The 25,896-nt window shown below is 38.6% G+C and overlaps 1 protein-coding gene across 1 annotated transcript in view; it reads right to left on the bottom strand.

Annotated features, from left to right (window-relative positions):
• Positions 1-25,896, bottom strand: part of EML5 (echinoderm microtubule associated protein like 5) — a 266,949-nt gene that overhangs the window by 126,188 nt on the left and 114,865 nt on the right. Inside the window, exons 11-17 of the mRNA XM_006839584.1 lie at positions 20,285-20,452; positions 16,105-16,211; positions 15,392-15,510; positions 13,195-13,381; positions 9,815-9,920; positions 8,188-8,281; positions 7,022-7,122 (exon numbers count right to left, since the gene is read on the bottom strand). Coding sequence (XP_006839647.1) covers positions 7,022-7,122; positions 8,188-8,281; positions 9,815-9,920; positions 13,195-13,381; positions 15,392-15,510; positions 16,105-16,211; positions 20,285-20,452 — 882 coding nt within the window. The remainder of the gene's footprint in view (positions 1-7,021; positions 7,123-8,187; positions 8,282-9,814; positions 9,921-13,194; positions 13,382-15,391; positions 15,511-16,104; positions 16,212-20,284; positions 20,453-25,896) is intronic.

Genomic DNA, 25,896 nt, shown 5'->3' with positions numbered 1-25,896 from the left:
TTGTACACAGGGCTGTTATGAATTTGGTGCCGACTCCATGGCACCTAATAACAAGGCTAAGGATCAAAATTAAGGCTGTTGCATAGAACAAGAGAGACAAATCCAGCCCTGCCTTACCTGATTTAATCTTTACCACACACAATGTTAGGTGTCAGATGTGAGTATCTGCACTTTACCAAGGAGGAAACAGTAAGACTTAAGTAGCTAGCCCAATCTCACAAAGTAGTACTTTCTTAGCCCTACTTATCAGACTTATTAATTAGCTAAGTTTCAACAAATATATTTATCTGAAACCAATTTCATACTAAGTTCAAGTATCTCCCCAAGAGTGTGTGTGAAATTCCTATGTTGTACTCAGCATATACTTGTAAATGTAGTCTGAAAATGTGTTGTTATTGTTAGGTGCCATCCAGTCAGTTCCAACTCATTACTAATGTATGCACAACAGAACAAAACACAATCCAGTCCTTCCCCATCCTCAAAATTGTTGTTACATTTGAGCCACTGTGTCAAGCCATCTGATTGGGAGTCTTTCTCTTTGCTGCTGTTCTTATAAGTGTCATCGAGTAGGTTCCGACCCACAGTGACCCTATATAGGGTTTCCGAGGAGCAGCAGGTGAGTTTGAACTGCCGACCTTGTGGTTCAAATTGATCTTGTGGTCGAGTGCTTATCCTACAGGGCCATACTAGGACTCCTCTTTGTCACTAGCTATTTCTTTCAATCATCATGTCCTTTTCCAGGGACTTATTCCTCCTGATAAATTGTCTGAAGTATGAGAGATGAACTCTTGCTATCCTGGCTTCTAAAAAACATTCTGACTACGCTTCTTCCAAAGCAGATTTGTTCTTCTAACAAACCACGGCACTTTTATTATTCTTCTCCAACACCATAATTCAAATACAACAATTATTCTACAGTCTTCCTTATTTACTTACCCAGCTTTCACATGCAGATGAGACAACTGACAATACTGTGGCTTGGTTGAGGTGCATCTTAGTCCTTAAAATGTATTTGCTTTTGAGTACTTTAAAGAGGTCTTTTGCAGCAGATTCACCTAATGCAATACATTGTTTGATTTCTTGACTGCTGCTTCCATGAATGTTGATAGTGGATCTAAGAAATATGAAGTCTTCAATCTCTTTTCCATTTATCATGATATTATTTACTGGTTTGGTTGTGAGAATTTTTTAATCCACACTTAAGGTTGTTGTCTTTTATCTTCATCAATAACTATTTCAAGTCCTCTTCGCTACCAACAAGCAAGGTTGCATCATCTGCATATCATAGGTAGATAATGAGTTTTCCTCCAATCTTGATGCTATCTTCTTCTTCATATAATTTAGCTTCTCAAATTACTTGCTCAGCATACAGATTGGATAAATACAGTCAAAGGATACAATGCTGGTATATACCTTTCCTGATTTTAAAACATTTAGTATCTCCTTGTTCTGTTCTAATGACTGCCTCTTGATATAAGTACAGGTTCTTCAGGAGAGCAATTAAGTGTTCTGGAATACCAAATCTTATCAATGTTATCCATAGTTTGTCATTGATCCACAAAGTTGAAAGCCTTTTTAAAGTCATTACAGCATAAATAAGCATCTTTCTGGCATTCTTGCTTTCACCAAGATCTAGCTGATATCAGCAGTGATATCCCTAGTATCACGTCCTCATCTGGAACTGGCTTGAGTTTCTGGCAATTACCTGTCAATGTACTGGACATCTGGAGTGGCACTGTAGGATAAGCACTTGACTGTGAACCACAAAGTTGGCAGTTCAAACCCACCACCTGCTCCTTGGAATCTGCTGAGACTTCGAACCAAAAATCAACGGCACTTAACACCAACAGTACTGTTGCAATCATTTTTGAATGATCTCAAGCAAAATGTTACTTGCATGTGATATTAATGATATTGTTTGATGATTTCCGCATTACATCACATTATTTCTCTTTGGAATGGGCACAAATATGGATCTCTTCTATCCATTGGCCAGCTAGCTGTCTTCCAAATTTCTTGGAATTGTGAGTGCCACCAGTGCAGCATGAGTTTGTTGAAAGATTTCAATTTGTATTCCATCACTTCCTGGAGCCAAGTTCAGCACAGCGTGGAGTTCTTTCAATACCATCAGCTCTTGATCATATGCTCCCTTTTTGAAAGGTTGAACATCAACTATTTCTTTTTGGTAGAGTGGCTGTGCATACATCCCATCTTCTTTTGGTGCTTTCTACAGCATTCAATATTTTACCCACAGAACACTACAATATTGCAAGTCGTGGATTGGAAATTTTCATTTCATTCAGCATGAGAAATGCTGAGCATGTTCTTCCATTTTGGTTTTCTAATGCCAGGTGTTTGCACTTTTCATTACAATACTTGACTTTTTCTTCTCAAACTGCCCTTTGAAAAATTTAAACAACACATAACTGGTGACTATACCCATGGACCTCAATAGATGGAATACACAGAAATCAAAGTGACTCATCTATTGTAAGAGACAGTGTAAAAGCTCAATATCATTAGCCATTTCTTTTACTTCCTCATATCTTCTACTTGCTTTAGTAGCATTCTTAGGCTGGACAGCAAATTTCAGAATTTTTTCTGCTATCCATTTTGGTTTTTTCTTTATTTCGTCTTTTAAATGACCTTTTTCGTTCTTGCTATATGATGTTCATGATGTCATCCCACAGCTCTTCTGATCTTCAGTCATTAGTGTGTTATGAATCAAATCTGATCTTGATATGGTCTCTAAGTTCAGGTGGGATATATTCATGGTCATATTGAACTTGCTCTAATTTTCTTCAGCTTCAGACTGTGCTTGTATATGAGAAACTGATGGTCTTCAATAGTTGGCCCCTGGCCTTGTTTTGGCTGATGATATGGAGCATGTATACTGTCTGTTCCCACAGATGTAGTCAATTTGATTTCTGTGTATTCCATTTGGTGAGGTCCATGGGTACAATCACCTGTTGTTTAAAAAAGCTTTGTACTGGTCTTGCAAAATTGTATCACATGATCTTCAGCATCATTTCTATCACCAAGGCCATATTTTCCCAGTACTCATTCTCCCTCTTCGTTTCCAACCTTTGCTTTCCTATCATAAACAGTTATCGGTGCATCCTGATTGCATGCTTGATCAAATTCAGAATGCAGAAGTGGGTAGAATTCTTCATGTCATCATCACTGGCTTTGGTGATTGGTGTGTAAATTTGAATAATAGTGGTATTAACTGTTCTTGCTTGTTACTGTTGTTGTTAAGTGCTGTCAAGTCAATTCTGACCCATAGCGATCCTGTGTAGGGTTTCCAAGAAGCAGCTGGTGAGTATGAACCACTTCAAACGACTGCAATCTGACACATTAGCCCACATTATTCTATCACAGACAGCACTGTACTTTAAAATAGATCTTTATATGTTCTTTTTGATAATGAATACGATGTCATTCCTCTTCGATAATGAATACGATGTCATTTTCTTCAATTTATCGTGAACCATATGTTTATCTGATTCAAAATTGTCAATACCAGTCCATTTCATCTCACTTATGTCAAGGATTTTGATCTTTATGTGTTCCATTTCATTTTTGACACCTTCGAATTTTCCTAGATTCAGACAACGTACATTCCATGTTACTATTATTAGCAGGTCCTTACAGCTGTTTCTCCTCATTTTGAGTTGTGCCCATCACAAAATGAAGGTCCTGAGGGTTTTGCTCCACTCCTGTCATTATGGTCAACTCTACTTTGGGAGGCAGCTCTTTTCCAGTTTTAGTTTGAGTGCCTTTCGACCTGAGGTGCTTATCTGTTGGTACTAAATCTGACAATGTCTGTTGGTATTTATAATGTTTTCATCTTTCAGCACTGTAGCTGACACTGTTCCTCTTCTATTCATGAGGTTCTCAGGGGCTACACACTCAGAAGTAGTCTGCCTCTCCTTTCTCCTAGGCGGTCTTAGTCTGGAAGCTCCACTGAAACCTGTCCATCATGAGTGACCTTCTACTATTAAAATGCCTTTGCCATAGCTCCCAACATGCAAGCCATACAGGATGACAAACTGACAGACGAGTGATGGCAAAAGGCAATGATTTCTCAACAACTCCAATGTTTCTATGCTTAGGTTCCTTCTCTTCAGACGAGGAATTGAGGGCAAGATAGGCAATATTCAGCGTCCTCTCCCCAACCCAGCCCAACTTTCTCTCTTCTCCGGCCCCAAAGGAAGTGAACGACTAGTCAGATTAGTCACTACCTGGTAGTCACAGAATCCAAATCATGTACTCCTGCTATTTTGGGGGTTCCACTAGTTAATCCTATACAGGGTTGCTATGAGTCAGAATCAACTCGGTGGCACTTAGCAACAACAAACCCCAACCTACTAAATCAGAAACTCTGGAGATGGGACTTTTAGCAAGTTTCTCAGCTAGTTCTGCTGCACATTGAAGTGTGAGAATATTGTTCTTGAGTAAGGTCTGGTCATCTCCAAAGTTCTGTTTGTTCTCTGTGAGTGGCCTGTAGTTCTACTTCATGTAACTGTTAGGGTGAACAGACTTGGGGATTCTCTCTCCCACAACTGACATATCTGATCATGGAATTCTCAAAGCCTCTATCAAGGAGCTCTGGTAGCGTAGTGGTTATGAATCGGACTGCTAATCTCAAGGTCAGCAGTTCAAAGCTACCAGCTGTTCCGTGGGGGAAAGATCAGACTTTCTGCTCCCATAAAGATTTACAGTCTCGGAAACCCTATACAGGGTCGCTATTTGTCGGAATCGACTCAATGGCACATAACACCAACATCTAGGATGTAGGTTCCTGGTGGCAAAGTGGTTAAAGCGCTCAGCTATTAACCAAAGATCAGCAGCTTTATGGTAGAAAATACCTCTCTGCTCCCATAAAGATGCGAGTCTAGGAAACTCTATGAGCAGTTCTGCTCTGTCCTGTAGGGTGGCTGAGTTGGAACAGAACCAAGGACACACAAGAACAACAACAGATCTAGGATGGAAGCAAGCAGCTGTTTTAGTCTCAGGCCTAATTCTTCTTCTTCAATTCAGTTTACTTAAAAGCCATGCATTTGGAGGTGTAGACAGTACTTTACTCATATATTAATAAAGTGGGTACTTATTTCTCATTTGCTTAGTGGCCAGAACCCCCAGAGTGGGGAAGGCTGAAATCCCCAGGTTACGAAAGTCTGATTTATGGACAACTCCTACTTGCCCTTTATGAACTCTGGTAGCGTAGTGGTTACGAGTCGGGTTGCTAATCCAAGGTCAGTAGTGGGAAACTATCAGCTGTTCTGCAGGAGAAAGATGAGGCTTTCTGCTCCTGTAAAGATTTACAACCTCAGAAAACCTGTACAGGGTTGCTATGCGTTGGTTCCAACTCCACGGCAATTAACCAGCACCACATACTTGCTCTTTAATGACATGTAAATTCACCCTCACACTGAAACAACTTAACCAATCCCTACAATCACCTTCACTTGCTGCATGTGTAACTTTTAAATTACTAAAAGGCATGGAGACTTTCCTTGCACTGAAGTAAGGGTAAATATGAACCATACGCAGCAGTCCTGACTCACCTACAAACTCCACACAAAGACACATTCAGAACAGACATCATCTAAAACCCAGGGATGACTGTACTAAAGCTGTTAACATTTCTTTTTATATGGTTTAATTTCAGGTCTACCATATGTCTAATCAAACTTAAAAAGAAAACAATTATTCAATTGTGAACTTTTCATCTTAAGGTTATAACCTTATTTTGGGAGGAAACTTTTAATTTGTGAATTGAGCGAAGGTTTATAGAGCAGACCATCAATGATTTCTACATTAACGAAGTATACACTTTTCTTCATCTCAATGACTGCAACCCCCTCCATGTAACAAGAGTCCCATGTTCTCTCTGTGGTTCTTATTTCCATTCCACACTCCTTCGCAACCCTTCTGAACTTTGAAGTCTATTTACTTTTTAAATCTCATATTTCAAACAAACATATAGTTGTTTTTTGCCTCCAAGGCAGAAATAAAGTAGCTCTGATGGTGCAGTAGGTTAAGCATTGGGTTACTAGCTGAAAGGTCAGTGGTTCAAACTCACCAGTTGGTTCAAACTCATTAGCTGCTTTGCAGGAGAAAGATGAGGTTGTCTGCTCCCCACAAAGCTTTATAGTCCAGAAACCCTAGGGAATCTATGTTCGCCCTCGGGAAACCCTGTGGGGTCCTATAGCGTCACCATGAGTCAGAGTCATTAGGGTTCTAGGTATTCATAGTTTTGAGCAACTAAGAGAACCCAATGAAAAAAAATGTGTTTCGATACATGAAATTACTTCTCTTAATTCTGTGATAATGTATTAAATCTCAAGTATGGATATCAATTCATATCCTGTGCTGTTTACAGCCTGAAGCTTATTTAAACTTGAGATATGTCTTCACTCAGCCTATGCCTTTCTAATATTTGTTTGACTTCCTCCTACATATTTTGTCAGAAAGGATTAAATTTACTCAGATTTTGATGTCACATTGCTAAAATTCATATGTATCTGTCTATTTAGAAAAGACTTATAAAAAATTTTAAATGTAACCATCTGTAAGAATTCTAGTTAGAAATCACTAAACTAATCACATTTTACAGTATATAAAGAATCATCATAAAAAATTTCCTTTGAATTTGGACAAAAACCCTGTTTTTAACACAAGGAATGGTCTGGACAGCATATGATTAATTTCCTAAGATAAATTCCTTAGCAAATATAAATATTACATAAATGCAGATGATATATGACAGCAAAATAAACCTTACCTGGACATCACCACCTTCTACACTAGCCCAGAATAGTTGTCAGAATGAACAAACACTGATAGATGACAAGCAACTGGACTCCAGACTTGATTCAGGTTTCACCAGTTTTTCACTATCATCCTTTTTCTGTTCCAGGACCCAACACAGGATCCGATATTGAATTTTGGTAAATTACTCCTAAAAGTAATCATTTGTTAAACATCAAAGAAGCAAAAAGAAGTATTGTCTTACCTGCTCTGCGCCAAAATCGCATGTGTTTAATTCCAGCTGTGATTAATTTATCAGGCACATAAGGGTTCATCTTTACAACAAAAATCTTATCTTTACTTCCTCTGAAATAAATGCAAAAGACGTTTTCACTCTAAAGACACACTAGTCTTGTAATGATCACTTGCCTTATCTGCACCCAACCATGGCTACTCCATTATTGAGATTCTGCTCCCTACTTGTTCCTCAGGTTTGGGCTGTGTAATTTGTCCTTTCGTCATTATTTTAATATGTTACCTCTGCTCAACAAAATCGCAAGTGATAGGGACAGTACAAATTTAACTTTGGTTCGATAGTACCAGTAGTAACTCAGTTTAAAAAACACTGTGTGTAGAGAATGCTATTTGTGGTTTCAATGAGTTTAAGTGTTTTGTTTAAAAATATTTTGCTATAGTTAATAATTTTTCCAAATATTAAGTTAATCTTAAACAATATTTTATTTGGAAATTGTCTATACACTCTGAAAAAAGATTTAGCTCTATTCTGCAAGTCCTTTAACATCTCACTTTATGGAATGGGAAGTTAAAAAAAGGAGTTTTTGATATTGTAGACCATTTCTTCCTTTAAAGCAGTTGTTTTTATTATTATAAAAATAATACAGGCTCAGTGTAGAAAAGTTAGGAAACTAAGAAAAACATATAACAAAGAAATAAACAATAACCTGTAATTTATTTGTGATAGGTTTGTGTGTATCTTTTTTATTACGTCATTATAGAATATGATCATTTATATCATAGCCAGTACTCCTGGTGTGGTTCTGTAGGATCACCATTGGACTGCAAAACACAAGGCTGGCAGTCCAAACCCACCAGCTGCTCCTCGGAAACCCTATCCAGAGTCCTTACAAGTTGGAGCCGACTTGAAGGTACTTCACTTAATATCATAGCCTACCACATAAAAGAATTCACTCTACCAGTAAGTGGAGATTTCAGATAATAACTATTTCCAACATTATACTATATTTACATTAAAAAGTGGGCTCACAATTATACTGTTTATTCAATGGTAATAAAGTTAGCAACAATAAAAAATGTTTCATGTCTACTTGATTTTAAAACTGCTTTAATTAAAACATTCTTATAGTCCAAAGTAACACCAAAAATTTTTTTACCATGTCTTGTTTTTCCTACCTTGCTATTGAAAGTTTCTCTCCTTTCTTCCAGTCCCATAGCACAATAGTGTGACTATCATCTATCCCAACTGAAGCCAAACGCTTCCCATCCGCTGTGAAAATTAATCAGCATGATATATTAAACATTAACGTTCAGGAGATAAAAGAAAACATTCAGTACATACTCTAGAACCACAGCATTATATTCACATTTTTATAAATAATTTTAACTATACGGTATATATAACTGTGGGATACTCCACTGGACTGCAAAGTCAGTTTGAACTGCAAGATTGGCGGTTCGAATTCCTCAGTCGTTCATCGGAAACCCTAAGCAGGGTTACTACAAGTCGAAACGGACTCAATGACACTAACAACAACAACAACAACAATGTAATTGTAACAAGAACCAGAATTTATTCTGGGAGGACTGGCCAAGTGCCCACATGAGCAATTGCATCCTTTACTCTGAGACCTGAAGAACTAGATGGTGCCTGGCTACCATTACTGAACAAATGTTTTGATCAAAGATTCTATGGGCAGCTCCTGATCAAAAGGAGGGAAAGGAAGAACATAATTTCACATTCTCATGGTATTCAGACTTTCTGGAGCCATGAAGGATAGATGAGACCCCAAAGAAAATCTTTAAACCTTAAACCAAAAATATACCCTGAAGTCATAAAACCAAACAGTTTAGCTTAACCAGCAAAAAACTGAGCATTGTGCTCTTATAAGAATTACTGATATGGGATCAAATGGACAATAGCAACTTGAAAGATTAGAATGGGAACTTAGAGGGCAGTGAATGTATGTGAATGGAGGAGAAAGACCTCAGAAAAGGAGGGTGAAAATGTTCGCACAACTTGAATGTCGTCAGCGTTGCTGAATGGTACATGTAGAAACTGCTGATTGGAATATACTTTGCTCCTTGAAAGGGAAGGCTTCCTCTCCTTTCAGAGAGCTATGTACTGCTGTTGGTAAGTGCCGTGGTGTCAGTTCCAACTCACAGTGACCCTATGCACAACAGAACGACTGCATGCCACCCTCACAAACTTTCCAGTTTTAGGCCACTGTTGCAGCTACTGTGTGGGTATTCTCAACAACAAAACAGATAATTGAAAAACAACAAGTAGGTTGCAGACAAACCCTACACAGGTATGAATTCATTAACATAACAAAGGAAATCCTACTCCCAAATGGGATTACAGTCATAGGTATAAGGACAAGGATTCCAACACTTTTCCTTAGGGAAGGGCTTAATTTAGTCCACAGAACTATCACTTCATAGAAATGTTATAAAACAAGATTTTCATTTCTTATCTCTCTCTCTTGGCCACTTTACCCTAAACATTTTCAATGTTTACTTACTGACTATAAAACATTAACTGAGATCAAGGTTTTCGAAAGTAGAAAATATATACTACTGAGATGGTTTTAGGGATTATGCAAACATTTTTCATTTCCATAGAAACCTGCTTATTTTGGTGGTCACTAAATGTTATGCTTATTAGATTCTAACTGTCATCTTGTCAGCAAAGCTCATTTTCAGAATATAATTGCGTAGGACATCTGAAAACAAGTTTAGGAAATGCTATGTATTGCACCTGCATTCTGATCACTCATACTGAGGTAGAAAATGACCTCACCTGAGAAATCTACAGCACAGACACCATACTGGTGGTAGCCCTTCAATACTGACAGTGGTTTACTGGTCTCCGCATCCCATATGTGAATAGCAGGGTCTCTACCTACCTAAAATAGAGGGAAATGGAAAAGTCATTTCAGACAATGAAATTCTTTCTATTCAAATCCATTTAAAGGAAATAAAACAGGAGATTCTTCATCTCTACTTAAGATCATATTTTCTGACAAAGTGGGTATTCTTTGTACTCTATTCTCAGAAAGATAATTTTCTTTTAAGTTTCATTTAAGTTTCGGAACACTCAAATAAAATGCTTCAGAAGTACTTTTTAAAATAAATATGCATTTTATTCATTTTTACCAACTTTAAGAAGCATGTTTATTTCCATTTCTGGTTGTCCCAATTAGTGGAGGGTAGAGGCTAGGAATACTGTTAAACATCTTGCAATGCAGAGGATGGCCACCTACAACAGATAATTCTCCAGTTCAAGATGTCAAGATGAAGAGGCCCTGATCTACAGTTATGACACTACATATCTGTTGTCCTCTTCAGAATGGTAAAAACATGTCTTACTTTATATTCTAAGCACATCAGCTGAGACATAGCATGTGCTCAATGAATGGTTTTTAATAAATGGAAGAAGGGAAGGAAGAAACACAGAGAGAGAAGGAGAGAAGCAGGAAAAAAAGAGTGAAGGGAGGCAGGAAGGGAGAGAGTGAGAAATGGATGTAAGGAAAAAAAGGGAAGACTTTTCTCTCCTTTCATATTGCTGTTGTTAGATGCCATGGAGTCGGTTCCAACTCTCACTGACCCTAAGCACAACAGAACTGTGCCACGCCCCTCCCCAATCTTTCCTATGGTTCAGCCCACTGTTGCAGCTGCTGTATCAGTCCATCTCTTTTTGAGGGGCTGCCTCTTTTTTCACTGATGCTCTAAGAAAAGCTATATAGGATGATGCAAGCTGACCCCTCAATATTTTCTAGAAGGTATAGTGCCTTAACTATATTTACACAGTTTATGGTGCGAGACAGACTTGGGGCTTTAAGTTTTACTACTTACTAGTTGAATGATTTGGGGAGATTCTTTAATTTCTCATGTGGGACCTTAGGATACGCACTGGACTGCAAGGTCAGTTTGAACTGAAATATCACTATGAGTCAGAACTGACAAGAAGGCACTTAACAAAAACCAATCCCCTCAAACATAAACTACGGATGATATCTCACTCTCAGAGGGTTGAGGTGAGAATTGTTGTTGTTCTTAAGTGCCTTTGAATCAGTTCCAACTCATAGCAACCTTGTATAGAGCTACCAAGGATTGGCTGCTGAGTTTGAACCATTGGCCTTGAGGTTCAAACCGACCTTGTGGTCCATGCTTTATCCCACAGCGCCACCAGGACTCCATGAGTACATTTTAAGAAACTGGTTTGGCGCTGTAGGATAAGCACTGGACTGCTAACAATAAGGTCAGTAGTTCAAACCCACCAGTTGCTCCTCAGAAACCCTGTACAGGGTTGCTATGAGTCAGAACTGACTTGACCACACCTAACAACATTAAGCTCTGGTAGCGTAGTGGTTACGAATTGGGCTGCGAACCGCAAGGTCAGCAGTTCAAAACTACCAGCTGTTATGTGGGAGAAAGTTGAGGCTTTCTGCACCTGTAAAGATTTACAGCCTCGGAAACCCTGTACAGGGTCGCTATGAGTCGGAACCGACTCCACGGCACATACCAACAACAACAACATTAAGAAACTAGTAGAATACTTAGTTTTAGTAGGAATCTAATAGCATCACCCCTTCCCTTTCTTCTCTGAGAGCACCCAGAGAGAGGTGTATCCATTTAAAACTTCTCTCAGCATTTCCTACTGTGTTTTCTATGTTGGTAAATCTGAATAACTAACTACCATAACTGCAAATAAAAATGCAGTCATCCTGCTTGTCACACAATATTTTTTAGATAAGTTATTATATAATTTTATTATATAATTTTAGACAACACAACCTGAATGAGATTTCTAGTCCTTATGTATTCTATAATTTTTACTTGTAGTTTTTTAAAAAAAAAATCATCACCTTCCAAGACTCAATTGGAATACACGCTCTGATTGGTGACCACATTCATCACCGATAAGGGGAAGTGAGGGAAAAACAGCAATGAAGCTGTGAGCTGAGCCCTACAATGCTCAATAGACTCCTGTGAATCTGGGTGGAGACCTGGTTGGCCAGCAGTGTGGCAAGACCTGGGGACTCTTGGGCCCAGAGTCGGTGACATAGCCACAGAGGATTAGAGTGGAGAGTGAAGCATCCAGTTGATAACAAGAGAGGGCATATGCATAAGAACACCCACACTTGCAGATAATACCCACTTGACCTGGTTTCAATGACTGTGTGATCAGAGCTCAACTAGAAGAAGAAAGAAGAGGAAAAAAAGAGTAATCTGATACAATTGATGAACTTGACCTACACCTATGAATGCAGTAGCTTAAAAAAGGGAACAAGTCTTTACAGCAAGGATCATTCCCACCCTCTCCACACACAGAATAGACAGGGCTGGGCAACTTGGACATTGGCTACCCAAAGTGTGTGTGTGTGGGGGGGGGGGCTACAAAGGCAAGAAGTGACTGGCTTACAAGCTTTCAAGAGGGAACCTAGAATCAGAGGGCATGGAGGAAGGTACAATCTCCACTGAGTAGTATCCAATCTGTCTAGGCGAGGCTGATGAAAGGAAATGCGGATAGGTCTCTTGTGATACAATAGTGAATAATTGTTTTCAGGACTGCTTGTGAGGGTTGGAAATGTAAAGGTAGACATTTTGTAGCAAGGAGGGGTGTGATTAACTTTGCAGTCTAGGAGCGGAGGTCCCTGGGACTATCAAGGGAGAAGAGCAGAGAGCGGGACCCTACCCAAAGAAGCAGTGATGCCAGAGATGGAGGCAGAGACAACGATATGGAGAGATGGAGCAACTGGGGACTTCAGACCCAGAGAGGGAGAGGAGCTGTGTACTGACGACCGGGGTTGGGGGCAGGCTTGCAGGGTATAGCCTTTGGTTGGTTGATGATGCATGGAGGGGATTGTAACCATGGCAATGAAACGATATAAAGAGGATGAATGTAAAGCTAATGTTCTCTCATGTAAACTAACATATAATTCACAATAAAACATTAAAAAAAATCATAACAGAAAGAAGACAAACTAAAATGCTTGGTTCTAAACTTAAAATAACAACATATAACAAGCACAATAAACTATAAGAAAAATTATAGACAAATTTTATTAACAATATGAAAAGAAAATCCTAGTCTACAAAATTCTTTACTCTGCATTTCTCAACGTACAAAAGAAGTGGACAAGCCCAACTTTAAAACCCAAGGAAAAGTTAACCTACCTGTCCTGTTGCCACATAGTCTTTCAAAGGATGAATGCCCAGGCAGAGAATCTCGTCGTCGTGACCCAGGTAAAAACGCTGTGTGTTCTGCTGCCGGTTGTAAATGACACCCACTGCTGCCACATGGTAAACAATCTCACCAATTTGAGTGTAAAACAGATTACTTCGACAGTCATACCCTCTGTAACTAAGATAGAAAACAGTAACTGTGGCCTTGTATATGATCAATACGGAATACACAGAGGAGAAATGGGTCCTTTATGGGTTATTCAACTACCAGTTTTAAAGGATAGTGAACAGTGCAAAGAAAATATAAATAACTTAGGTCCCATAAACTTTTATGAGCTGCTCTCATTTCAAATAGCCACTAAATCCCAAGATATAATATTAAAGGAAGCAAGGTATAAGACAGTGGCCATAGTACACTATTATTCAGGTAAATATAATATCAAACTGGAGTCCAGGTCACTGCACTGCATGGCTGGTTCGAATCACAGGGTCGTAGAATCAATCTCACCAGCTGCTCTTCTGAAACCCTATATAGGGTCACTATGAGTTGGAACCAACTGGACAGCACTTAACAATAACAACGACAATATCAACTAGAAGTCCTGATGTGGCACTGTAGGATAAAGCACTGGACTGCTAGGTTGGTTTAAGTTGAAAGGCGGGTGGTTTAAACTCACCAGCTGGACCTTGGAAACCCAATACAAGGTCACTAAGAGTTGGAAGCAACTCAAAGGTACTCAACAACAATCACAAATATCAAACTATAAAACAAAAGCTGTCAATTTTTTTTTTTTAAGTAAGAGGGTATAGAAAGCAATTTATATTTACATTTGTTTATATCTGCCAAAACATATCTGAAAGTAAGTAACAGTGATTATCTTTAGTGGGGAGAGTAATAGGGGGTGGGGAAGCAGAGGTGGGGAGGAGATTTCTAAAGTACACCCTTCTATTTTATATACATTACTGAGCTGTGAGAATATGTATCCCCAAAATAAATTTAAAACACAATTTAAAAAAATATTATAAATATCTAGGAATGTGTATGGCACTGTAGGCAGTTCAAACCTACCAGCTCCTCCTATACAGGGTTGCTATGAGTCAGAACTGACTCAACGACACTTAACAACAACAAAGGAAAAATAGCAAAATCTTAAAATGGTGAGTACAATTTCATTTATAACTGCTTTTCTTTGAGCCTCAAATTTGTAGAACATACAACTGTTTTAGAAATATGCTGCCTGCTTTACCACTGGAGTTAAAATATTTCTAATAAATAAATGCCTTCCAAATTTTTGAAAAGCACTGTCAAGCAGGTCAGACAATGAGTGCTGGATGATGGGTCAGAAGAAGTTAGATTGGAAAACCTACTGCCGCCCAGCTGAAATATGAGCTCTATGCTGCCAGATGTTCTAAGAGAATACAGGAACTGGTAACTTAACTGAAATGAAAATCTGAAGGCGAAAATGCTCAGGGCAGAGGACCACACTGCCATTCCACATTAGACATATTTCTGGGAGATAAGTAGATTTTCAATTTTACATATTTTCATTTGTTTAAAGAAAGAGTTCATTGCTAGAAAAAGTCATTTTTTAAAGATAAATTGATTCTATTTTTATTTGATAAACACTAATATAGTGTTTACTATGCGTCTGTTTAGGAGCTCTGGTAGTGTAATGGTTATGAACTGGGCTGCGAACCACAAGGTTGGCAGTTTGAAACTACCAGCTGTTCCACAGGAGAAAGATGAGGCTTTCTGCTCCAGTAAAGATTTACAGCCTCGGAAACCCTGTGCAGGGTCACTATGAGTCAGAACCGACACCACGACACTTAACACCAACAGTATGTCTGTTGGAGTCCTGTTGTGGTGTTGTAGAAGCAGCACTGAACCTCAAGGTCAGTTGGAACTGCAAGGTCGGTGGTTCAAACCCATCAGCCACTCCTCAGAAACCCTATATAGGATCACTATGAATTGGAACTGACTCGATGGCACTTAACAACAACAACTTCTCTGTCACACAACATTCTCAGTCACAACAAATACAGACTCATTTCCTTCTCATCCGAGCGCTGTGAAGTACATACTATGTTTCTTTATCAGGTGGGAAGAGGTTAGGGTCACTTATTCAAAAGCTACACAGTAAGTGTGACTCCAAACCCAAACACATCATGAGAAGCAGCTGTTGTGTACCCATGAACAAAGTGTAAGCGAATACTGCTGCCTGGAGCCCGCTCTCTTCTTTTAGAAGCAGCACTTCTTTGTTTGTCTTTGCACTGCTCTTTAAGCTGAGGTAGATCTTCTCTGTAAACCTTTAAAGAAATGGATGAAAATAGGAATATTTTTAGAATATTTATCAAGAGAAGAGTTCACGGAGTGCCAATATATTTTTCACACTGTGCGGTTACTACTGATCATTAAAGTTCTAACAGTTGTCTTAAATGAGTAGGTACTTTATGAAACTCTCTTGGGATGAACTATTCTAAATTTTCTGTATTTTATATATGTCACACTAATAATTAGAAGCCCTAGAGGCACTTTAGGTTAAGTACTGGTCTGCTAACCACAAGGTGGACAATTCAAACCCACCAGCCACTCCTCAGGAGCAGGATGAAGTTTTAAAAAAAATATTTTAAAGGAAAGAAATGGGAATGGACTGTGACTTCATGGCACACAACACATAATATCACACAACACAAACACATAATATACCAGGCACTTACTATAAAAGAATATTTCACAGAAGTGTACTTTAAGTCTTGAAGGAAGACAACTGAAATAACCACACAATGCTTGGGAAAGTCCAGACCACAAACGATGAAAATAGATGAGTAAAAGAACAGGGAGCATGGAAATAGAATAAACTGCACATTTCAGGGGGACACCACATGATAATAAAAAGTTACCTGCCGACGGTAAGTGAGCTGTGTTTCTTGTTCAATTTCAGAATCTAGCTCTGGAACATCGGACAAATCTGAATCGGATTCATCACTGTTAGAGTCAGCCAGACTTTCTACAGTAAAAAAAAAAAAAATGTTATGAGTTTTCTTAAAAAAAAGATTCCAGTGCCAAACAGCACTATAAGATAAATGATGAAAGGCTGACCACACTGTCAGCTGACATGGAGACAAGTCATACAACAATCAAATGACAATTCCCTATTCAAGTGACACACATGCTACAAAACTCTACTATAGATTACTTTCCTCTGCACTCACTGCAAACTCAATGTTGTTGTTAGGTGCCATCGAGTTGGTACTGACTCACAGCGACCCTATGCACAACACAATGAAACACTGCCTGGTCCTGGGCCAACTTCACAATTGTTGCCTGTTGATGCTGCTACTTTGCCAATTCATCTCGCTGGGGGTCTTCCTCTTTTACTATGACCCTCCACCTTACCAAACATGATATCCTTCTCCAGTGACTGGTCCCTCCTGACAATATATCCTAAGTATGAGAGACGAAGTTTGGCCATCCTGACCTCCAAGGAGCACTCTGGCTGCACTTCTTCTAACACAGATCTGTTGTTTCTTTTGGCAGCCAATGACACTTTCAATATTCTCCTCCAACACCATAACTCAAAAGCATCAATTTTTCTACGGTCTTCCTTATTCACTATCTAGCTTCCGCATGCATATGAGGTTATTGAAAATACCACGGCTCAGGTCAGGTGCACCGTAGTCCTCAAGCTAACATCTTTGCTCTTAACACTTCAAAAAGGTCTTGTGCAGCAGATTTACCTAATGCAATATATTGTTTGATTTCTTGATTGCTGCTTCCATGAATGTTGATAGTTGATCCAAGAAGAATGAAGTCCTTGATAACTTCAATCTTTTATCCATTGATAAGAATGTTGTTTATTGGTCCAGTGGCGAGGATTTTAGTTTTCTTTTCATTAAGATGTAATCCATACCGAAGGCTATGCTCTTTGATCTTCATCAGCATGTATTTTAAGTCCTCTTCACTTTCAGCAAGCAAGATTGTATCATCTGCATATTGCAGGTTGTTAATGAGTCTTCCTCCAATCCTGATGTCACATTTTTCTTCATATAGTCCAGCTTCTCGGATTATTTGCTCAGCATATAGGTTGAATAAGTATGGTGAAAGAATACAACCCTGTCACACCTTTCTTAACTTTAAACAATTTAGTGTTCCCATATTCTGTTCGAACAACTGCTTCTTGGTCATGTACAGATTCCTCAAGAGCACAAGTAAGTGTTCTGGAATACTTCGCAATGTTGTCCATAGCTTGTCATGATCCACACAATCGAAAGCCTTTGTGTACTCAATACAACATAGGTAAACATCTTTCTGGTATTATCTGCTTTCAGCCAAGATCCATCGGACATCAGCAATGATATTCTTCATTTCACATCCTCTTCTGAATTTGGCTTGCACCTCTGGAAGTTCTATGTCATTGTATGCTCGCAGCCATTTCTGTATTACCTTTAGTAAAATTTTACTCGCATGGGATATCAAAGATACTGTCCGAAAATTTCCACATTCTGTTGGTTCACCTACCTCTTTTTGGAATGGGCACAAATACAGATCTCTTCTAATCAGTTGGCCAGATAGGTGTCTTCCAAATTTCTTGACATAGATGAGTGAGTGCCTCCAGTGCCGCCTTACTTTCTTGAGAGATTTCAATTTTTATTTCATCAAGTCCTGGTGCCTTGTCCTTTGCCAATTCCTTCAACATACCTTGGACTTCCCCCTTCAGTATCATTGGCTCTTAATCATATGCTACCTCTGGAAGTGGATGAACATCAACCATTTCCTTTTGGTATAGTGACTCTGTGTTCCTTCCATCTTCTTTTGATGCTTTCTGCATCATTCAATAATTTGCCCAGAGAATTCTTTAATAATGAAAGTCAAGGCTTAAATTTTTTTTTCAGTTCCCTCAGCTTGAGAAATGCTGAACGTGTTCTTCCATTTTTGTTTTCTGACTCCAGATCTTGGCACATTTCGTTGTAGTATTTGACTCTGTCTTCTCAAGCTGACCTTTGAATTTTCTGTTCAACTCTTGTACCTCCTCATTTCTTCCATTTGCTTTAGCATCTCTACGCTGGAGAGCAAGTTTTAGTGTCTCTTCTGACATCCATTTTTATCTTTTCCTTCTTTCTTGTCTTCTTAATGACGTTTTGCTTTCTTCCTGTATGATGTTCTTGATGTCATCCTCAACTCTTCTGGTCTTCGGTCTTTAGTGTTTAATGTATCAAATCTGTTCTTCAGATGCTCTCTAAATTTAGGTGGGCTATATTCAAGGTCATATTTTGGCTCCCGTGGAGTTGTTTTCATTTTCTTCTGCTTCAGCTTGAATTTGCATATGAGCAATTGATGGTCTGTTCCACAATCTGCCCCTTGCGTTGACTTAGGATACGGAGGTTTTCCATCGTCTCTTTCCACAGCTGTAGTCAATTTGATTTCTGTGTATTCCATCTGGCGAGGTCCATGTGTATAATAGTCTCTTATGCTGTCTAAAGAAGGTATTTGAAATGAACAAATTTTTCATTTTGCAGAATTTTATCATGCTATCTCCAGCATCATTTCTATAACCAAAGATATATTTTCCAACTACCGATCCTTCCTCTTTGTTCCCAACCTTTGCATTCCAATCATCAGTAATGATTAATGCATCTTGATTGCATGTGTTGATTAATTTCAGATTGAATAAGTTGGTAGAATTCTTCACTTTTATCCTCACTTGCTTTAGTGGTAGCTGCATAAATTTTAATAACAGCGGTATTAACTGGTTTTCCCTGTGTGGTGGTTATGTGCCCTGGAGTCAGTTCTGACTCATAGTGACCCAGCATAGGGTTTCTGAGGCTGTAAATCTTTATGGAAGCAGAATGCCTCATCTTTCTCCCGTGGAACAGCTGGTAGTTTTGAACTGCTGACCTTGCGGTTCGCAGCCCAATTCGTAACCACTATGCTACCAGAGCTACCAGAAGGTCTTCCCTGTAGGTGCACTGATATTATCCTATCACAAATAGCGTTGTACCTCATGACTGATCTGGATTATGTTCTTTTTGATGATGAATACAACACCATTCCTCTTCAATTTGTCATTCACAGCATAGTAAACCATGTGATTGTCAGATTCAAAATATCAGTCCATTTCAGCTCACTGATGCCTAAGATACCGATGTTTATGCATTCTATTTCATTTTTAACAATTTCCAGTTTTCCTAGATTCATACTTCATACACTCCATGTTCCAATTATTAATGGATGTTTACAACTGTTTCTCTTCATTTTGAGTTGTGCCTCATCAGCAAATGAAGGTCCCACGGGCTTTACTCCCATAGGCATTACTCCATTCGTGTCATCACGGTTAACTCTACTTTTAGGAGTCAGCTCTTCCCCAGTCGCATTTTGAGTGCCTTCCAACCTGAGGTGCTCATTTTCCGGCACTATATCTGACAGTGTTTCTCTGCTATTTATAAGGTTTTCAGTGACTAAATATTCGGAAGTAATTTGTCACTCCTAATTCCTCATCTGTCTTTGTCTGGAAGCTCATCTGAAACCTGTCCACCATGGGTGACCCTGCTGGTATTTAAAATACTGGTGGCATAGCTTTCAGAATCACAGCAACTCACAAGCCATCACAGTATGACAAACTGACAGATGAAGGTGGGCAAACTCAGTAACTCCTTCAAATCCCTCCTCTGGCTCCCCAGAGACTGCTTCACCACATTTCAGTGTCTGTGCAAATATAAGTGAATATAACCTGTAACTGAAATGAAGAGTAGCTCAAAATACTATATGCAATAGGCAAATTAACAGTAGGTAGTTTCTGTCAAAAAAGCATAGAAAACACCTAGATACTAATTTCCCAGAGTACACATTAAACACTTGATGATCTAACATAACCATTTCTTCACTCATCATTTAATAGGTTTAAGTGCAACCGAAAGAACTTTGTATTTCCTGCTTTGTGGCATCTGACTGTAAATATATATTTTAATATAAAATTTCTACTACTAGTCAACTCTACTATTAGGTTATAAGGCTAGATTATACTTAATACTAAAATGACTATTTCGGGGTTATTGAAGTTATTAGGTAGTGTGTACTACTCACCTTGGGGTGCTATATGAAGAGTATCTTTCAGTTTTCTTTCAGGAATAAATTTCCACTGAAAGACAGAGTGATCTGCTCCACCAATAGAAATAACCCACTGATAATCATGCGACCATCTGACATTAGTTACATGAGCCGAATGGCCAATATATTTCTTAAACTTGGCCCCTAAAACAAAAATACATCTTAAAATGGTAAACAAATGCTAATGCACATTATACAAGCATCGACTGCTTCAAACAACAATTTCTATACATCAATTATTATATTCCCACTTCCATTACCTTAACAATTATGACCAAAGGGAAAAGTGTTGATTCAAACATTGTTGAAAGAACGAATGGTGGTGGTATTGTACCATGGAGTCGGTTCCGACTCATAGCGACCCTGAACAGGGTTTCTGAGGCTGTAAATCTTTACGGGAGCAGAAAGCTTGTCTTTCTCCCATGGAACAGCTGGTAGTTTTGAACTGCTGACCTTGAGGTTCACAGACCGATTCGTAACCACTATGCTACCAGAATGAATGGATGAACTTAAATCAATGGATGCAAATCTTTGTACTACTAATGTACAATAAAACTTAGTAGGAGCCCTAAGGACTGTAGGGCATCATTTTACTACTTTGAGGATAGCACGGGCCCTCAAGGCGATCACCTATTTTTCATATTAAGACATTTGAGTGGTTTGCCCTGAGGCCTTTGGTCTTAAATGAAATTGAAAGAATGGAGTCTATTCTAACACTGCCCTCACTAGTCTTAAACTCAAGCAGCCAGAGCATCCTTTTAAAATGTAAATAATCATCAAAATAATAGCAGACTGAACCCAGCCACATATAAAAAGGACTATACACTATGAACTAGTAGGGTCTGTGACAGAACGTCGAGGTTAGTTCAATCAATGTAACACCCCATGTTAGTCATAAAAAGGATAGAAACCACACTAGAGGCAGTAAAGGTATTCAGCAAAATCTAACACTGTTTAATAATAAAACCACTCAACAAACTAGGGATAGAAAAGAACAGGGACATCCTCAATTCAATGAAGAGCATCTATGAAAAGTCTACCATTAACATTATACTTAATGATTAAAGAATGAATGAAAACTTTCCCCCTAAGATTAGAGGGAAACAAGTCAAGGATGTCTACTCTCACTATGTCTACTCAATATTACATTGGTGCTTGCCATCAGGGCAATTAGACAAGAAAAAGAAAAGAACAGGCATCTAGACTGGAAGGGGAGAAGGAAAACTATCTCAATTTGCACATGACATGATCTTATAGATAGAAAATCTGAAGGAATACACTAAAAAACTATGAGAACTAATAAACAAGCTCAGCAATACTATAAGATATAAGACTAATGGAAAAATCATTCATGCTTTTAGTTACTAGCAATGAATAATCCAAAAATGAAATTAAGGAAATAATTCTATTTATAAAAACATAAAAGAGAAAAAAAATGACTTAGAAGTAAATTTAAGTAAACAAATACACTGAAAACTACAAAACCTCACTGAAGCAATAGAAGACAAAAGACCTAACTAGTGTGCAATGCAGGATTAGCACTGTACTGTGAACCACAAAGGCTGGCAGTTCACACGCACCAGCTGCTCCTCAGAAACCCTACACAAAGTTGCTATGACTCGACAGCACTGAGCAACAACAAATAAATGGAAAGAGTAAACACATTCATTACGTGAGATGGACTATTGACCCTCAATTTCTTATTTGGGAAATGTTTAAATTCATAGGAAAATTACAAGACTAGTTCTCAGGAAGCCTTCAATTGATGCTGTCAGGCAGAGTCACCAATTTTAAATATTCAACCACATTTTAACCACTTGAGAGTTAGTTGCAAACAATTTAAAATTTTAATCCAAAATATGGGAGGAGTATCATCTCTTAAATACAAGACATTTTCCTACATAAGTATAATATAAAGGATCTCTGGTAGCGCAGTTGTTACGAAGTTGGGCTGCTAACCTCAGGGTCAGCAGTTCGAAACTACCAGGTGTTCTGCATGAGAAAGATGAGGCTTTCTGCTCCCGTAAAGATTTATAGCCTCAGAAACCCTGTAGGGTTACTATGAGTCAGAATCGACTCCACGGCACTTAACAACATTAGTTAGAATCCAGGTAGGTGCTGCGGGTTAATGCACTGGAATGCAAGGTCGGTTTGAACACAAGGTTTGTGGTTCAAGCTCACCAACTGCTCCTTGGAAACCCTATACAGTGTCACCTTGAGTCAGAACTGAGTCGAAGGCACTTAACACAGCACTACTTAATACACAGAATTCTGGTGTGGCTCTGTAGGATTAGCACTGAACTGCTAAACACAAGGTCAGTGGTTCAAACCCAACAGCTGTTCCTTGGAAACCCTATACAGGATCGCTATGACTCAGAATTAACTCAATGGCACTTAACAAGTTCATATATATTCTTTAACCAAATATGCCCAATGATCCAAATAATGTCCTTTATGTTATTGCTACTCATTGCTACTTTCTAATCCCAATATTCACAGAAACCCATCAATATGGGTTTGCCTGATGTTTCTTCCTAAGTACATTCAGGTGTTATGTTTTTGGCATAGGTGATATGTCTTTTGGGATATATAATTTCAGGCGGCATAGTCAGTTCTATAGGAGTCCTGGTGTGGCACTTCAGGAAGAGCACTGGACTGCTAACCTCAAGGCCAGTGGTTCAAACTCACTAGCCACTCTTTGGAAACCCTATATAGGTCACTATGAGTTGGAACCAACTCAATGATACTTAACATCAACAAGAAGTCCGTTTTATAATTAGTGATGGTGAGTTGTATCATTGGCTAAGGTAGTATACACCAGATTTTTCCACTGTAAAGAAATGACTTACCTTCATGGTTGTGGTTTTTTTGTTTTTTTTTTTTTAATTTGCAATCATAGGAACTGCTTTTTAGTACTAACTTCAGAATATAAAACCAAACCAGACCAGTTGCTATGGATTCAACTCCAACTCCTGATAATCACATGTATTTCAGAGTAGAACTGTGCTCCATAAAGTTGCCAATGACTGATTTTGGGGAAGTAGAGCTCGAGGACTTCTTCTGGGTCACCCTTGGATGAACTCAAAATTACAATCTTTCTACTGGCAACCAAAAGTGTTAACCACTAGCCCCTCCCAGGAACGCCAAGTTAGAGTAACATTCCTTTCTATCCCACTTAGATCAACCTGATCTGTTCAAATATACTGGATACAATAATATATGGCTACAGTTTCTTTTAAAAGTTTTTACTAAGTTATAGAAGGTCTGTGTGTCCATAAAAAATTGAATCTTAATTTTTTTTTTAAGTTTTTTATTGTGAATTGAGTGGTAGTTTATATGGGAGAACATCAGCTTTATACTCATCCTATAGTATTCCGTTTCATTGCAATGATTACAATTCCTTCCATGCATCATCATTAAACAGTATTTACTTGTAAACCCTTTTTGTTTTTGGATGTACACTAAAACACTCAGGAATATACAATCATTCTAATACCCAAAGGGCATACCCTGCAAGCCTGCCCCTTAGTCGCCAGCACACAGCTCTTCTCCCTCTATGAGTCTACAGTTCCTAGTGGCTCCATCTCTCCATGTCGTCATCTCTGCCTCCATTTCTAGCATCGCTACTTCTCTGAATAGGGTCCCATACTCCGCTCCCGCTCTTCTCCCTCGGTGGTCATAGGGTCCTGGATTGCAAGAGCAACCACTCCCCTCTTTTTGCTACAAAACTTCTACCTTTACAGTTGCAACAATTGCAATCAGTCATAACAATTACTCACTATTGAACCACAATAGTCTTATTCCCATCTCCTTTCACCAGCCCCATCTAGACAGGTTGAAAACCACTCAGTGGAGATTCTACCTTCCCCTGCACCCTCTGAAACTAAACTCCCTCTTGAAAACTTGTAAGCCAGTCACTTTGAGCCTTTACAGGCCCCCTGCCCCATTTTAGGTAGCCAATGTCTAAGTTGCCCATCTCTATCAACCCTGTGTACAGAGGGAATGATCTTTGCTTTGAAGATTCCTTCCCTCTTGATTGGTATTTCAAGCTACTACATCCATAAGTATAGGTCAAGTTCATCAAATTATAGCGAATTACCCTTGTTTTCTTCCTCTAGTCGAGTTCTGTTCATCAAGTAATTGAAGCTAGATCAAATGGGTATTATCTGCAAGTATGGGCATTCTTGTGCATCTCCCCTCATTTCTTATCAGCTAGACACTTCACTCTCTGCTCTAGCCCTCTGTGGCTATGTCCTTGTCTATGGGCTCAGGAGTCCCTAGGTCTCACCATACTCCAGGTTGACAGGAGTCTGTGTAATGTAGTTGGACTCAGCCCACATCTTAAACTTTAAATTTGACATACATGTGCATGTGGCATATTTGAATTAAATTACCTCAGTTATTTCCATAGTCACTTTTATGAAAAAGCATTTTCATGTTTGGCCTCCAGGTGTTACCAACAACTCATATAAAATCATTACTACATCAGTACTGGTTCATGCTCTAGGAATGAATACACATTCATTGTCTCCAATATAAAGCCCCAAAACAATGGTGAGAGTTCTTTGACAATCATATCCCAGAAAAAAATACATTTTTCCTGTGGAATAAGTAGACTTCTTTATATTAAAAAAAAAAATACACAATGAAAACTATTTGGTGACCTGCTTTATTTTGGGTTCCAGGAAGCTGAGAATCTAATTTGATGCATGACTACTGTCATTTCATTTATATGATTTTAACAATGTACTTCTGTTTATATTTCCCCTGGTACTGATTCTCTATTCATATCCTATTTGCATATTTATGGATTTGTTATAAGTTGACTCAAATACTTAATGAAACAAGGTAGAGAATAAATTAATAAATTAATGAATACTGTACTTCATTTAGTTATCCCTAGTTCTATGAACACAATGATTAAATCAACATTTGAGATAAGTTACAAGAAAAAGAGGTATTACATAAAAATAAGTAGAAAATATTTATTAGATCTCTTATTGTTCTTACACCCCACTGTTAAAGGAGGGAGTGCGGTGGCTCTGTGCGATAATCACTGAACTGCAAACTACAAGGTTAGCAATTAGATCCCGCCAGTCACTCCATGGGAGAAAGAGGAGGCTTTGCTCCCACAAAGATGCACAGAATCAGAAATCCTATAAAGGGTCACTATGAGTTGGAACTACTTGAAGGCACTTAACCAATTGTTAAAGGAAATAAACAAAGTCAAAACAATATATGTTAAGGGATTAATCAGCACACAACACACATAGTAATCAACCAGCAAACCAACAGGTTACAAAGTATGACCTAAACTTGTAAAGTTGTTTGTTGTTGTTAGATACTATTGAGTTGAATCTGACTCATAACATCCGTAGGCACAACAGTTGCCTACATAGAGTTGCCTACTTACTCAGGACACTTGAGAGATAGACAAAGGAAAAATGTCTCTGATTAAAGTTACTATTGTTGTTAGGTGCCATGGAGTCAGTTCCAACTCACAGTGTTCCATACACAACAGAACAAAATATTGTCCAGCCCTGTGCCATCCTCACAATTATTGTTATATTTGAGCCCATTGTTGCTAA

This window comes from Chrysochloris asiatica, unplaced genomic scaffold (genome assembly GCF_000296735.1).
Source record: "Chrysochloris asiatica unplaced genomic scaffold, ChrAsi1.0 scaffold00025, whole genome shotgun sequence".
Taxonomy (NCBI): Eukaryota; Metazoa; Chordata; class Mammalia; order Afrosoricida; family Chrysochloridae; genus Chrysochloris; species Chrysochloris asiatica.
Note: the sequence above shows the minus strand (reverse complement) of the source record. Positions and strands in the feature narration are given on the sequence as shown.